The sequence below is a fragment of the Dromiciops gliroides genome, chromosome X (assembly GCF_019393635.1).
Source record: "Dromiciops gliroides isolate mDroGli1 chromosome X, mDroGli1.pri, whole genome shotgun sequence".
NCBI lineage: Eukaryota > Metazoa > Chordata > Mammalia > Microbiotheria > Microbiotheriidae > Dromiciops > Dromiciops gliroides.
The window spans coordinates 66,852,268-66,866,933 of NC_057867.1; the positions used below are offsets into that span (position 1 = coordinate 66,852,268).

At 39.8% G+C, this 14,666-nt stretch overlaps 1 protein-coding gene across 1 annotated transcript in view; it reads left to right on the forward strand.

The window, feature by feature from the left end:
* ATP7A (ATPase copper transporting alpha) overlaps positions 1-14,666 on the forward strand; it is a 43,205-nt gene that overhangs the window by 445 nt on the left and 28,094 nt on the right. The window contains exons 2-5 of the mRNA XM_043974678.1: positions 8,428-8,591; positions 9,599-9,760; positions 13,457-13,533; positions 13,719-13,944. Coding sequence (XP_043830613.1) covers positions 8,428-8,591; positions 9,599-9,760; positions 13,457-13,533; positions 13,719-13,944 — 629 coding nt within the window. The remainder of the gene's footprint in view (positions 1-8,427; positions 8,592-9,598; positions 9,761-13,456; positions 13,534-13,718; positions 13,945-14,666) is intronic.

Here is a 14,666-nt window from a genome sequence, read left to right on the forward strand (position 1 = left end):
GTCAGTGGTGGATAATTTAAGAGGAGATTAGAGAAGTCTTCAAAGGTTCTGGAGCTGCTCCAGTGCCTACCCTAAGGCCCCAGGGCTAAGGTCCATACTATAAGTTGTGTCAGTGGCTAGGAAGCTCTTTCAATAAATTCACAGCCTTCTAATTGCAGTTGGAACCAACTTTAAATTCCACCATGATTGATCTCCTCTCTTGCCTTCGGAGACTAGCAGCATGGCAAATAGAAGCCAATCAGTTGGCTTTTATCAGTCAGCCGCGCCCAAGTTTTGTACCAGCCAGATTTAGAAAAACAGTATATTGTACTGTTTTAAAATAACCTCTGATTCAGGAGAGGCAAAATGATATCAATGGATGGAGGACTGGCAGTGGAGTCAGGAAGGTGACCCTGTATAAGTTACTTAACTTTTCAGTGGCCCCAGGCAACTCCCATAGTAAGATTAGAAATTATAGTTTAGTTACTAATCTGCTTTGGTGGAGGGAGTTTCCACACCCAGAATTCCATTTACTGATGAACTCACAGACCCTGACTCATGATTCAGACTTTTCACAGGCTGACCTTTCTCCTGAATGTTCTGCATTAGTAAGGTTTTTACTGTATTAAATAAAGAAATATATAACTCTAATTACTAAACTTGTCTTGAAGTGAGTACCCAGATAGAACAGTAGCTGCATTAAGACCAATTTTAGCTAACCTGGAATGAACAGGATCTTCTTTTCTAACTTGAATTCAAATACACAAACAAGACCATGGGCAGGTAGGTCACTTAAACTTTTCAGCCTTTCTTCCTCCTCCTCAGCTCCCCACCAACACTCTGAAACTGGGAGTTACAGATTGAGTGGCTAATTTGAATTTGTGGAGGAAGGCTCCACAGTGGGAGTTCTCTAAACCAGTGAAATCATACACTGGGACAAAAACCAAACCAAACCAACATTAAACCACAAATGTGCGGTGTTGCTGACTTCCTTTTTTTTTTTTTTAAGTGTCACCAACATGGCTTCTTTGCACACGTGTACCTTTCTTACCTCTTTTGCTGGGTCTGTATGTTTTTACAGATTCTGTTGGTGGGCTTTTCGTTTCTTGTTTTATGCAGTTGCAGCCAGTGTGTCTCTCTTTCTTGTTCGATGTTGCTTCATTCTGAAACACTTGCTCTGTCTTGGAAAATGGTAGGAGTAGTTCTATGGCTTATTGGAAAAGCCCGCCCCAATTCAAAGCTCCAGCAACAGTGCAATAATGTGCTGAATATAATATATAATACTTGAATTTGTTCATTTCTGACTCTCTGCCAAGTGTCATGGGGGTAAGGTGGGAACCTTAGATCTTTATTTTGCATTTCTCTAGTTCTTAGAAAGTTTGAATAACTTTTCAGGTGGTTATTGACTATTTGGGCTTCTTTCAAGAAATATCTGTTCATATCCTTTGAGAATGGATTTTATTAGGGGCAGCTAGGTGGCGCAGTGAATAAAGCACTGGCCCTGGATTCAGGAAGACCTGAGTTCAAATTCGGCCTCAGACACTTGACACTTACTAGCTGTGTGACCTTGGGCAAGTCACTTAACCCCCACTGCCCCGCAAAAAAACAAAAACAAAAACAAAAAATGGATTTTATTGTACTAATTTGGGTCAATTCCACATGCAGTTTTGATGCTGTGTTTTTATCAGAAATATTTATGGTAATAACTTTTCACCAGTCATTTCTTTCTCTTTTATTCTGTATTTATTGGTTTTTGTCATGAAGAAACTATTTTTATGTAATCATATCCATATATTTTGTCTCTAATTTTTTTTATTAATGGGATAAATAAGAATTTTCTATTTGTAGACACAGTAGTATTATTATCAGAGCCAGAACTAACACAGAAAGACTCCGGCTTTTAACCCAGGGACTAACATTAGAGAAGGGAGTGCTTCAGGAGGTGGAGCATACTTTGGTCTCCCAGGTTGATAGGCCAGATCCCTCACTAGGCTGTCTCCCCTGGAGTCTGTGGCCATATCACACTCCTCATCTAAGTTCCCACGTACTTACAAGATGCAGACTACTGCCAACTCAGTGCTTTGTCTGGAGGCCTGAAAAAACCATTGCTATCAGTGGGCCAGGGGTGGAGGGAGAATATCAGTAGCAAAGTCAGAGGGAGATGACAGCCACCACCTGCATCCTAAGTTGTAATGCATCTCTTACCCTCCCCAGTTCCTGTTCTCCATGATCCCTTTCCACTGTGCCCTCTGGAAGCCTCTTTTGATCATCTTTTTCTCTTAGATTTCTTCCTCTCAAATTCCTCCCATCTTCTGGTACTTCCTAGCACCTAGCTTTCTCCTGAAAATATCACCTTCCTTGGCACCCTCTTTAAGGCTGACTGCTCCTTCTCTCTCATCCCCTGACACACTGAAACAGAGGAAGAGTTGACAAACTCCTTGCTTTCCACTGCTACTTTCAGACCCTCCTTTTGCCACCATCACTCAATATTCACCTCTCCTTTAAAGCTCATTCCATCCCGTCCTGGGCCTTGTTGCTACAGACCTCCATGTCACCCTTCTTTCTTCCAAATAAGTTCAGTATCCCAACATTATTCAAAATATCCCAGCCTGCCCAGTTCTCAAGACCTCTGTATCCAGTCTATCTCAACTACACTAAGAAGCCATTATCATGTCATGCTCTACACCGCCCCCCATCTCAGTGTTTGGGGGGACTTCCAACCTGGATGAGGCGGGGGGACCACTAGCTCACCCAAAGAATTAGAGGGTCATCATGAATCTTGTAAAATAAAGAGAGATTTATTAGAAGAATCTATGGCCAGGGAACAGATCACTATGGAGAATTGTCCCAATTGAGTAAGAGAAGACCTGGTCTTTTGTATCTTTACAAAACTGAGAGAGGAAAAGGCATTACAAAGCACTGGGAAGGAATTTTGGAATAATAGGCTATTAGTAAGAAATTCAGCACCCATCCAGATCTTTCCTATCATCTTGCACACTTTGGTGTTGCTTCTCAGTGTACCTGGGTAGTGCTTTGTTTTGGGGTTTTTTTAAATTAATAAAGTATTTTATTTTTTCCCCGTTACATGTAAAGATAGTTCTCAACTTTTGTTTATACAAGCTTTACAATTTCAGATTTTTCTCCCTCCCTCCCCTCCCTCCCCCCTCCCCTAGACAGCAGGTAATCTGATATAGGTTATATCTATCTATCTATATATATATATATACATAATAACATTAATCCTATTTCTGCATTAGTCATGTTATAAGAGAAAAAAATCAGAGCAATGATGAAAAACCTCAAAATAGAAAAAAAAACCAGCATAAAAAACCAAAAGAAATAGTATGGTTCAATCAGCATCTATACTCCGCAGTTCTTTTTTTTTTCCTGGATTTGGAGATCCTCTTCCATCACGAGTTCCCTGGAACTCTTCTGTGCCATTTCATTGGTGAGAAGAATATAGTCCATCACAGTAGATCAACACTCAATGTTGATGTTACTGTGTACAATGTTCTTCTAGTTCTGCTCATCTCACCCATCATCAGCCCACACAAGACCCTCCAGGTTTCTCTGAACTCTTCCTGCTCATCGTTTCTTATAGCACAATAGTATTCCATTGTATTCATATACCACAACTTGTCCAGCCATTCCCCATTTGGTGGGTACTGGGTAGTGCTTTGTAACACCAATTGCTGAGGTAGGAGACAGAGCTGCCCCTCCCCAGGACAGTTCAAGGATTCCTTTGGGGGGGGGTTCTTGGGGTCCCCACTGTATTCCCATAACATCAAGATACAGGAATCCTTAGTTATCATGTTGTGTGTCCTATTCCATTTTCTTCTATTGAAAATTAAATCATTGATTCATTTGGAATTTGTTGTCACACGTGGTATAAAAAGTGAAATTGAAGCTGCCCTCCCTCCCCTTTTTTACCTGCTATCCAGTTTTCCCAGGGGCAACTAGGTGGCACAGTGGATAAAGTACTGGCCCTGAAGTTGGGAGGACTCAAATTCAAATCTCACCTCAGACACTGACTAGCTGTGTGACCCTGGGCAATTTACTTAACCCCAGTTACCTTAAACATGCAGGGCCATCTCTAGTTGTCCTGGTCTATGTCTTGGCACTGGACCCAGATGGCTCTGGAGGAGAGAGTGAGGTTGGTGACTTTGCACAGCCCTCCCTCACTTCAATCCAATTCAGTGCAAGTCATGACACCACCCTGATGTCACGGTCCTCTTTGAGAATGAAGGACAAACAACAACAATCCAATTTTCCCAATATTTATATTGACATTCCTTTCCCAAATATTTTATCGTATGGGGTTTATCAAACACTAGACTGAAAGTTTGGGGTTCTGATTTTGAATTATCTATTCCATTCTGTTGACCTATTAAGACCATTTTTAACTGGATATCTTTATAAATCATTTTTTGTCATTTTGAAGTGCCAAGAACATACTTAATAAATACTTAGCAACTTCACATAAAGGATGATTTTTTTTGCCCTATTCTCCTCACTCTAACTCCATAGAAGCTGTTTCAAGCCTTCTCTCTCTCTTTTTTTTTTTTGGTGAGGCAGTTGGGGTTGACTTGCCCAAGGTCACACAGCTAGTAAGTGTTAAGTGTCTGAGGTCGGATTTGAACTCAGGTACTCCTGACTCCAGAGCCAGTGCTCTATCCACTGTGCCACCTAGCTGCCCCCAAGCCTTCTCTTAATGTACATACACCACTATCTCCCCACTCTTCAACATAGGACCTTACCTCATACTTCACTCAAAAAATTGAGGCCATCTGTTATGTTCTCCCTCTTCTTCCCAATTTTACACTTCAAATCACTTTAACATTGTCTTAGTCCTAGTCCCTCCCATTAATCTCTGTCAGTTTGCCCCATCTATCATCCCCCTTTCCCTACTTTTCAACCCCTCCTTACCAACTGAGTCCTTCCCTACTTCCTTTCAAACATACCCGCGTCTCCTCTACCCAACAAAAACCTTCACTTGACCCTTCAAACTATCATCCAGTCTCTTTCCTCCTTTTCACAGCTGGACTCCTAGAAGAAGCTTTCTACACTTAGTGCTTACAGTTTCTTACCCAGTTCTGAACAACACCTTCTTCCTTCTGGATACCCTCCTCTCTTTGTTTTCATGATGTTATTTTGTTGATTCTACTCCTACTTGTCTAATCCATCCTTCTTGGTCTCATTGCAGGATTTTCATCCATGTTTGTCTGCTTCCTTGTAGAGGTTTCCCAGGAATCTGTCCTGGGCTCTCTTCTTTTCTGTCCTCTTTCTGTTCTCTCCTGTGCTCACTTGTGCGCTCTCTCTCTCTCTCTCTCTCTCGCTCTCTCTCTCTCTCTCTCTCTCTCTCTCGCTCTCTCTCTCTCTCTCGCTCTCTCTCTCTCTCGCTCTCTCTCTCTCTCTCTCGCTCGCTGTCTCTCTCTCTCTCTTGCTCGCTGTCTCTCTCTCTCTCTCTCTCTGTCTCCCCCCCACCCCCCTCTCTGCTTGACTTCTCTACCTGCGTGTCCCATTCACTATCTATCTTATTACATTCTATTACAATTTGTATAGCCATTTCCAAATCAGTTGGTACCCACTTTGTTTCCAGTTCTTTGCTATGGCCAAAAAAAAAAAAGTGATGCTGTGAATACTTGTATATATTGGAGCCTTTCTTTCTGTCTTTGATGTCTGTAGTTGAATTGAACTTTGAAACAAAGATACTCTCAGGTTGTAGAGTATGAGGTGTTCCACCCTATTCCTGAAAGGTAACAGTTAGATGGCCTTTGTGAGTTCCTGTCTGCTTTGTATAGTTTTGTCTTTAGTTCCTTACTTTCACTTAGTAGCTTGGGCTGGGCAATCAAGATTGAGCAAGTTTACTCCCCCCCCCCACCTCATTTCCCTTTTTTTTTGCAGAGCAATGAGGGTTAAGTGACTTGTCCAGGGTCACACAGCTAGTGTCAGGTGTCTGAGTCTGGATTTGAACTCAGGTTCTCCTGAATCCAGGGCCAGTGCTTTATCTACTGCGCCACCTATCTGCCCCCTCATTTCATTTTTTGTAAAATAAAGGGGATGGACTAGATGACCTTGAAGGCTTTCTGGCTCTAAATCTAAGATTCAGTGATATCCCACTCAATATTTCCAAAACAAAAATCATCTTTCACTGTAAACCTTTAACTCTCAGTTCACAACTTCCCTGTTTTGTCAAGGATTATCACCCTTCTTCCAGTTACAAAGTTTACAATCCATGGGATCATTCTTGACTTTTCACTTTTACTCCCTCACCATATCTAATCAGTTGTCAAGTCTTGTTACTTCTACTTCCTCAAAATGTCTCACATAAGTCCCCTTCTCACTACTCAAACCACTACCACCCTGGTCCAGGCCCTCACCACCTCTCACGTGGATTATTACAGTGGATTAATTGGGTTCTCTCTCCAGTCTTTCCTCTCTACAATTGATCTTCCACAAGTTGCCAAATTGCTATCACCTATCCATGGGTCTGACCATGTTAATCCCCTGCTCCAGAAACTTCAGTGGTTCCCTTTTGAATTTAAGATAAAATATGAACTCTTCTACTTGGCATTTAAAACTCTTTACAGTCTGGCTGTAGCCTATCTTGGTTTGTTTGGTTTTTTGCAGGACAGTGAGGGTTAATTGACTTGCCCAGGGTCACACAGCAAGTAAGTGTCAAGTGTCTGAGGCCAGATTTGAACTCAGGTCCTCCTGAATCCAGGGCCGGTGTTTTATGTAGCCTATCTTTCTAAGCTAATTATACATTAATCATCCCCATGAACTCTGACCAAACTGGCCTACAACTAACTATACATAGTTAAGCAAAACAAATTCCCAAATTGGGCATATCCAAAAATCTATACATCTTGAGTCCCTCACCTCTCTGTCAGGAGGTATTTAGCATATTTTATCATCTAGAATCATGATTGGTCCCTCACTGATCAGAATTCTTAAAATCTTTCACAGTTGTTTTACTTTACAGTGTTGTTGTTATTGTACAAATTGTTTTCTTGGCTCTGCTCACTTCATTGTGGATTTTCATACAAGACTGCCCAGATTTCTCCAAGATGGTCCCTTTCATAACTTTTTATGATGCAGTAACATTCCATTATATTGATCGCCATCGACAAATGATGTTGGCATTGGGGGTACAAAGACAACAGATGAACAACAAAGGCCTGGTTTTACTCCTTTGCGAACCTGTTGTTCCCTCCAGCAGATGATAATAAGCTTCTTATGGGCAAGGACTCTTGTGAGATTTTTTGTCTTTCTATCCCCAGTGGTGGCAGATAGTAAATATTTAATTAATGCTTGTTAATTGATTAAAGAGATGACACAACACTCATAGAAGCTTCATATCAAAGTATGTGGTAGTTGTTTTGCTAATGAATTCTTCCATTACCAATCCGTGTATCCAGGAATTTGAAGTATGGGATACCTTTTAGATTATCTAATATACCAAGACTTATATGAACTGATACAGAGTAAAGAGAGAAGTGAGCAGAAGCAGGAGAACATTGTACATGGTAACAGCAGTACTGTATGATGATCAACTGTGAATGACTTAGCTGTTCTCAGCAATACAATGATCCAAGACAGTCCCAAAGAACTTATGATGAAAAATGCTGTCCACATCGAGAGAAAGAACTTATGGGGTCTGGATGCCAATTGTAGCATACACTTTAAACTTTATTTGGGGCAGGGGGAATCTGTTTTCTTTTGCCACGTGGCTAACATGGAAACGTTTTGCATGATTACACACGTATAATTTATGTCAAATAGCTTGCCTTGAGAACAAGGTGGGGAGGGGGGGGAGAGAGAGGATTTGGAACTCAGTTTTAAAAAAGGAATGTAAAAAAAAATTGTATGTAATTGAGAAAAAAATTTTAAAAGATTAATCTATGTACTGGCAGACTACAGAATAGTAGAAGAAAAGGTTTTATTTGATAATATTGCAATATTGATATTGCTCCTTTCTTGGCTCTTTTGCCAGTCACCTTTAGCACTTGCAATCAACAAATCCAGTTGAGCACATATGACTAAGTACTTACTGTATACAGAGATCAAACTTGGATTCTGACTTTGTGGGGCTTAGTCATGTTGGGGAGATAAGGCAACACACAGAGCAATCGTTTTGAGACCATATCTCATGGAGCACTGCCTCATTGAATCATCCATTTTTCTTGGAGAAAAAGTTTTTATCAGGTACCGATTTGTTCCCTCCACCTTTGGTTTCCTTTTTAAAAGGCACTGAACTCCTTAATACCAGTCCCTCCCATCTGTCTTTGTTCCATGCCTAGATGTTAATCTCTCTAGTTTAATTTTAGGCATTTTTACCATTGGCCTTACTTATAATTGAAAACGAATTAAAAGACAGTTACAGAACCCATCCTTTCCTGTAGGTGTCATGTGGTCTGAGTTGTTTTCTTTTCTTAATGTTCCCAGGAATATATTCCGTGCTCGTGGCCCTGATGGCTGGCAAGGCAGAAGTAAGATACAACGCTGCTATGGTACAGCCCCCAATGATAGCAGAATTCATCAGGGAACTCGGATTTGGAGCTGTGCTGATGGAAAATGCTGATGAAGGGGATGGGGTTCTGGAACTCATTGTAAGTAAGACCTGAAAAAACTCCCATGGAGTACTTCATGATGATTCAGATCATTAAAGGGTCAGAAAATCAAACCTTGGAAGAAAGGCTAAAAGAATTAAAATTACTCAACCTGCAAAAGGGACTAAGAAGATTTAATGATAGGCTGGAAGTTATATAGGGGAAGGGTTAGCCTACAAAGGATGATGGCTGGGTTTCTTGCCATCTCCAGGAAGAATCAAAATAAAAAGAAATTAGTTTAAACTGGAACATGAAAGATTTGAATTGGATATAGGGAAGAATGTCACAGCACAGTTCTTCGAGATAAGAATGGGTAGGTAGCCAGTTGAGGTTGTGGAATCTGTCTTTAAGGATTGGGGGGGGGTGGGGCATTGAGGGTTAAGTGACTTGCCCAGGGTCACACAGCTAGTAAGTGTCAAGTGTCTGAGGCTGGATTTGAACTCAGGTCCTCCTGAATCCAGGGCTGGTGCTCTATCCACCTCGCCACCTAGCTGCCCCATGAAATCTGTTTTTAAAAAAGAGGAAAGATTCTCATATGTTAATGATCTCTACTATATATGGGTCCTATTTTGGATGAATATGCATTCTTTTTTTATTTCTTCTTTTAAGAGGAAAGATGCAGTTCCTTATTTTCACAACGTATTGCAAGATATTTTATGGAAGGTATATTAAAGCAGGGAGACTGGGTCAGATGATTTCACTCAAAAACTGCCCTAAAATCTATATGAATAACAATGTTGCCACTCAGTACATGTTTCAATAATCATCTCTCAACAGTACTAGAGGGAGCCTGAGTTACAGAGAAGTGCACACATGCATAATTACAGACAGATACACATACGCATACACATACACATATACATACACATACACATACATATGAAAATAGATTGCCACCTGCAGGTTGTATTAAATTTTGTCTTACATACAGCTGTGACTTTAATTAGCCATAATGCAATATACAACAAAAGGTTATTTCTGAAAGAAAGAATGTTTGTATTTAACAGGTGAGAGGAATGACATGTGCTTCCTGTGTGCATAAAATAGAATCTACCCTTATGAAAACCAGAGGGATCTTCTACTGCTCTGTGGCCCTGGCCACCAACAAAGCGCATATCAAATATGATCCAGAGATTATCGGCCCTAGAGATGTTATCAGCACTATACAAGTAAGTACCAAGATTTTCCCTTTCTTGTTATTTCATTGTCAAGCAGAGCTTCCTAACAGACTGATTTGCTTGGCTCAAGATGTTTCACTTTCTCTAGTACTAAATTGTAATCTGGAATAATTATAGCCGAATTAACCAGTTCCCTGAAAATCCCCTAGAATCATTCTTTTCTGACTAGGCAACAGAGAGCAGGAGTCTGGGATATTTTATGTGACCCATCATATTTCTCCTGACAAGATTAGTCTGTCCCCACTCTCCCTGCCCTCCCTGCTCTCTGCTGGTCCTTCTTGTTAAAAAAGAGCAGGACAAGAAAAAAAAGAAAGAAAAGAAAAGAAAGAGCAGGACAGGAAGATGTGAGAACCATTTATCAGATATAAAATACAGATATCTCTGTGATTGTGGTTAGCCTTGAAGTGGATGTGGAAAACTAAAAAAATTGGTAGTAAAAGAAAATTTGGCACAAGGCAACTTTCAGTGGTCCTCACTTGACTGGGCTGGGTGGGGTTTTTCTTTTAGCTTTTTTTGTGAAAGTATATGGGGTGAAAAAAAAACTACATGAGGAGCAGCTAGGTGGTAGAGTGGATAGAGCACCGAACCTGGATTCAAGAGGACCTGAGTTCAAATCTGGCCTTAAACCCTTGTCATGTATTAGCTAGCTGTGCAACTCTGAGCAAGTCATTTAACCCTCATTGCCCCGCAAAAATTTAAAAAATAAACAAATAAACAAAACCATTCAAATGAGCCTCATCCTATAAAAAATATTGCCAAGCCCCAACTAATAATAGCTCATTTCTTTCTTTCTTTTTTAGGTTTTAGAGATGTTTGTAGGCTTTTTTACCATAGCGATTTCTCAACATACTGAACCAAATCATTTAACTCTCCCTTGTAACAAAGAAAAACAGTGAAGCAAAATCACTAGATCAACAGCAGGTCTGACAGTGTGTGTGCAACATTATGCTCCCATAATCCTCCACCTCTACTGAGAGGAGGGAGATGTGTTTCATTATCTTTTTCTTTAGGATCAGGCTTGGTCATTGCAATTAATCAAAGTTCATCAACTTTTTACTGTTGTTTTCATTAACGTCATTGTTGTCCTGGCTTCTAGATTTTGCTCTACTGGTTCTTTGTACTTCTGTTTCAGTTAAAAAAAGGAGCAAGTTGGGTTTTTCTGATTTCCTAATATTTGTTGGCTTTGATGACCTTTTATAATTATATAGCATGATTTCATTCATGCCACAATTTGTTCATTTGTTCCTCAATTGATAGCAAATGGTCATATAGTTCTTTAAGGTTTGCAAAGTGCTTTATAAATTTTATCTTGTTTTATCCTCAAAACTCTGGAAGATGGGTGCTATTGTTATCCCCATTTTCCAGTTGAGGAAACTGCCGAAAACAGAGTTTCAGTGACTTGCCCAGGGTCACACAGTAATTATCTGAGGCAGGATTTGAATTTAGGTCTTCCTAACTCTAGGTACAGCATACATTGTCCCACCTAGCTGCAATTGATGGGTGCCTGCATCGTTCCCAGTTTTTTATTGCCACAACCACATGCTGCTATGGAATATGTTGGTAAAGGTGGGACCTTTTTAGTTTTGACCTTGGTATATTTGCCTACTGTTCAGATTAGTGGAGTAAAGGGTATGAACATCTAAGTGACTTTTCTTAATGCGAAATTGTTTTACTGAAAGGTTGGACCAATTAATTCACAGCTTCTAAAGAAGTATATAAGCAAGCCTGTGTACCACAGGCTTTTATAAAGTGAATTGTTTAAATTTTCATTTCTCTTATTGTTCATGATTTGAAACATTTTGTGACTTACCTACTATCAAGTAGTATTCAATATATGAGAACTCCTTTTTAACATAAACAATTGGGCAGGGGACAGCTAAGTGGCGCAGTGGATAGAGCACTGACCCTGGATTCAGGAGGGCCTGACTTCAAATCCAGCCTCAGACACTTGACACTTATTAGCTGTGTGACCCTGGGCAAGTCACTTAACTCTCGTTGCCCTGCTCCCAAAAAAGGCAGATCTCTAGAGGGAAATGTTACCATCTATTGATTAACAAAAATAGGTATAACAAAAAGCTGCTGTGACTTCAGTAACAATTTGAAATGAATTTGTATTTCATTCATCATGCCAGCATCCACATATATGTAAAAAATGGGAAAACACATGTGAGATGTGTCATCTGTATTAGGTATGTTTGCTTTTCTCTGACAATCCTTCCCTCCTTTATTGAATCACTGAATTCAAAAGAGCCCTTGAAAACCTCTGTTCCCTCCTCCAATCCTCATTTTCCCCCTCCATGCCCACTCTCTGTCCTTGGGCCACAGGTTGGTGCCTGTGCTCTAAATCAGCCATAGAGATACTTCATTGACACTTGACACACTAACACTTGATCTGGATTGATGACTTTTGATTTCATAGAATTTAACTTGAACATTTGCAGAACACAATTACGAGTGGGGTTGAGGGGAACAGGGCAAGTTTCACCACATTCCCCTTCTTCCTCAATGGCCCCTGCACACAAGAAGAAAGAAAAGCACTGCTAATACTGGTGCCATGATACTCTTCAAAGGAGGCTCCTCTCCTCCTCCACTTAATAAGATTCTCTAAGCTTCATTGTGAAAGACTTCCTATTATTTATTATATAATTCTTATAAGATGGCAAATATTTGCCTTTTTCATTCTTCTTTTTTTTACCAAGTTTACAATTCATAAAAATAATATCTAATCCAGGTGCTGGATCAGGACAGAGAATGGATGACAAAGATCTTTGCCATTAAAATAGCAATAGCAACAATTGACATACAGCACTTATAGGGTTGCACAGTATCTGAAATTCCTAACGACCTAGTGAGGTGATTGTCACAGTGCCACAGTGGGTGACATCATGCCCATTTTATAGATGAGGAAACTGACACAGCTAGTGTCAGGGTCAGGATGGGAACCTACCCCCAGCCCCTTATTCTAAAGAATCTCATCAGACTTTGTCCCCAGCAATTGAATGTACTTTTTTTTTCTATCATCATGATTGTTGCTTTCACCTGATGAGACTTAGTTGTCTCGTTTTCCTTTTTCCTCTTTTTCATCGTGACAGAATGATTTTTGTAAATGATCTTTTCATGAGACATTAGAAATAGTGACTGATGCACAAGAAACACTCATCCTATAGTTTGTGTACTACCAAACCCCAGTCTTCAATGACTCAGTGTTCCTTGTTTGTCCTGAGGTTACATGTCTGTATAACATGTGCATGTTAGGGAATCGGTTAACAGAGAGCAGCATCAGATGTCCTTTCCCTTCTATTGACCTGTTTTTGGGGCTGCTGTCCTTAGGAGGTCTTCAAAGTGTAAGTATATGAGAACTTGCCAAAGTGACAAATCGTGCTTTTTGCACCTATTTCTAATTGTTTGACTTGGCAGGAAGAGGGGAGATTTAACTATCTTTTGATGTATGGAGCACCATTAATAAATGAATGACTGTCCTTCAGTTGGATAAGCCAACTGGGTGGAGAACTGAAAGATAAGAGGTACAATGTCTTAATTTTGCTAAACGATTATTAGAAACCATTTATCTCCTACTAGAGGAAATGCTTATCCCTTTGAGAGAGACTAATATATTTTATGTGAAAACCTGGGTAAAAATCTCCCTTGTAGCATATTTTCAAATAAGTGTCTTTTGTCTTTCCTTAGAACTTAGGTTTTGAAGCATCCTTAGTCAAGAAGGATCGATCAGCAAGCCACCTTGACCATAAGCGAGAAATCCAGCAGTGAGTAATTAATTCTGAGTGTTTCATTCATTATGATTTTGGACTTCTCATTAAACGTTGACAACCATACTTGAGTGTCAGATGCCAATCTAGTCACAGGTTATTGTCTGTGTGTATTACACATGATCTTTAATTGTTGGTTACCGACAAAAAAAGATTTTCCTCTTTTTTTTTTGTATTTCAAGATGGAAACGAGCCTTCCTCGTGAGTCTGTTTTTCTGTATTCCTGTGATGGGGTTGATGATTTATATGATGGCTATGGAGCACCACCTTGCTAGTGTTCACCAGCATCAAAACATGAGTGAGGAAGAAATGGCTAGCCATCATTCCTCGATGTTTCTGGAGCACCAGATCCTGCCGGGGCTGTCTGTCATGAATTTGCTGTCCTTTTTATTATGTATACCTGTTCAGGCAAGTGAAATGTGGTGGATGGGTTTTTTTTGTACAGTGGAAACAGTCAAAATTTCTGACATAGAAGCTTATTTTCAAATGGAATCAGGAAATTAACCCCAAACCCAATATTTATACAGGACAAAAATAATTATTTGAACAGTTAAATCTAAATTGGATAATTCTTCTTTTAAAAACTAAGCAGAATGGTGTTTGTTATCAAGGTAGGAAACAAGGCATGAAGAATTACTAGCTTTAGTATTTAAATCTGTCAGTACATATTATATGTTATATGTGTTATTTCTCCACACTACTTCAGTCTCATCACTTAGCAATAGATTTTGGAGGTCATTGTTTCCTGAGGCACTACCATTAGACCATCAGACAAAGGAATCTTGAAATTTCAATTAAAAAGGGAAGCTGTACCTGAGGGGAGTTGCTTTTTTTTTTAAGTCTGTGTTCCTCACTTCGTTGGAATTAAGGATACATTTCCCAGTTCTATTTGCTTAAGTCTACCATAAGGAGAAAAAAGAAAACAGTTACTAAGTCATATATCCTGTGAAATACCCCTGGTTTAAGCCCTATAAAAAGGGGAAGTAAGTTTTTTATGCAGAGTGTACTTGACAAGGGCCTGCAAGTCTTTTCCTTATCCTTGTTTATCCAAACATAACAGAAAAATCCCAGGACCATCTGCTTTGCCAGGTTTATATTCTTATATGTCTTCAGGATAGCAGTCTAGGCCC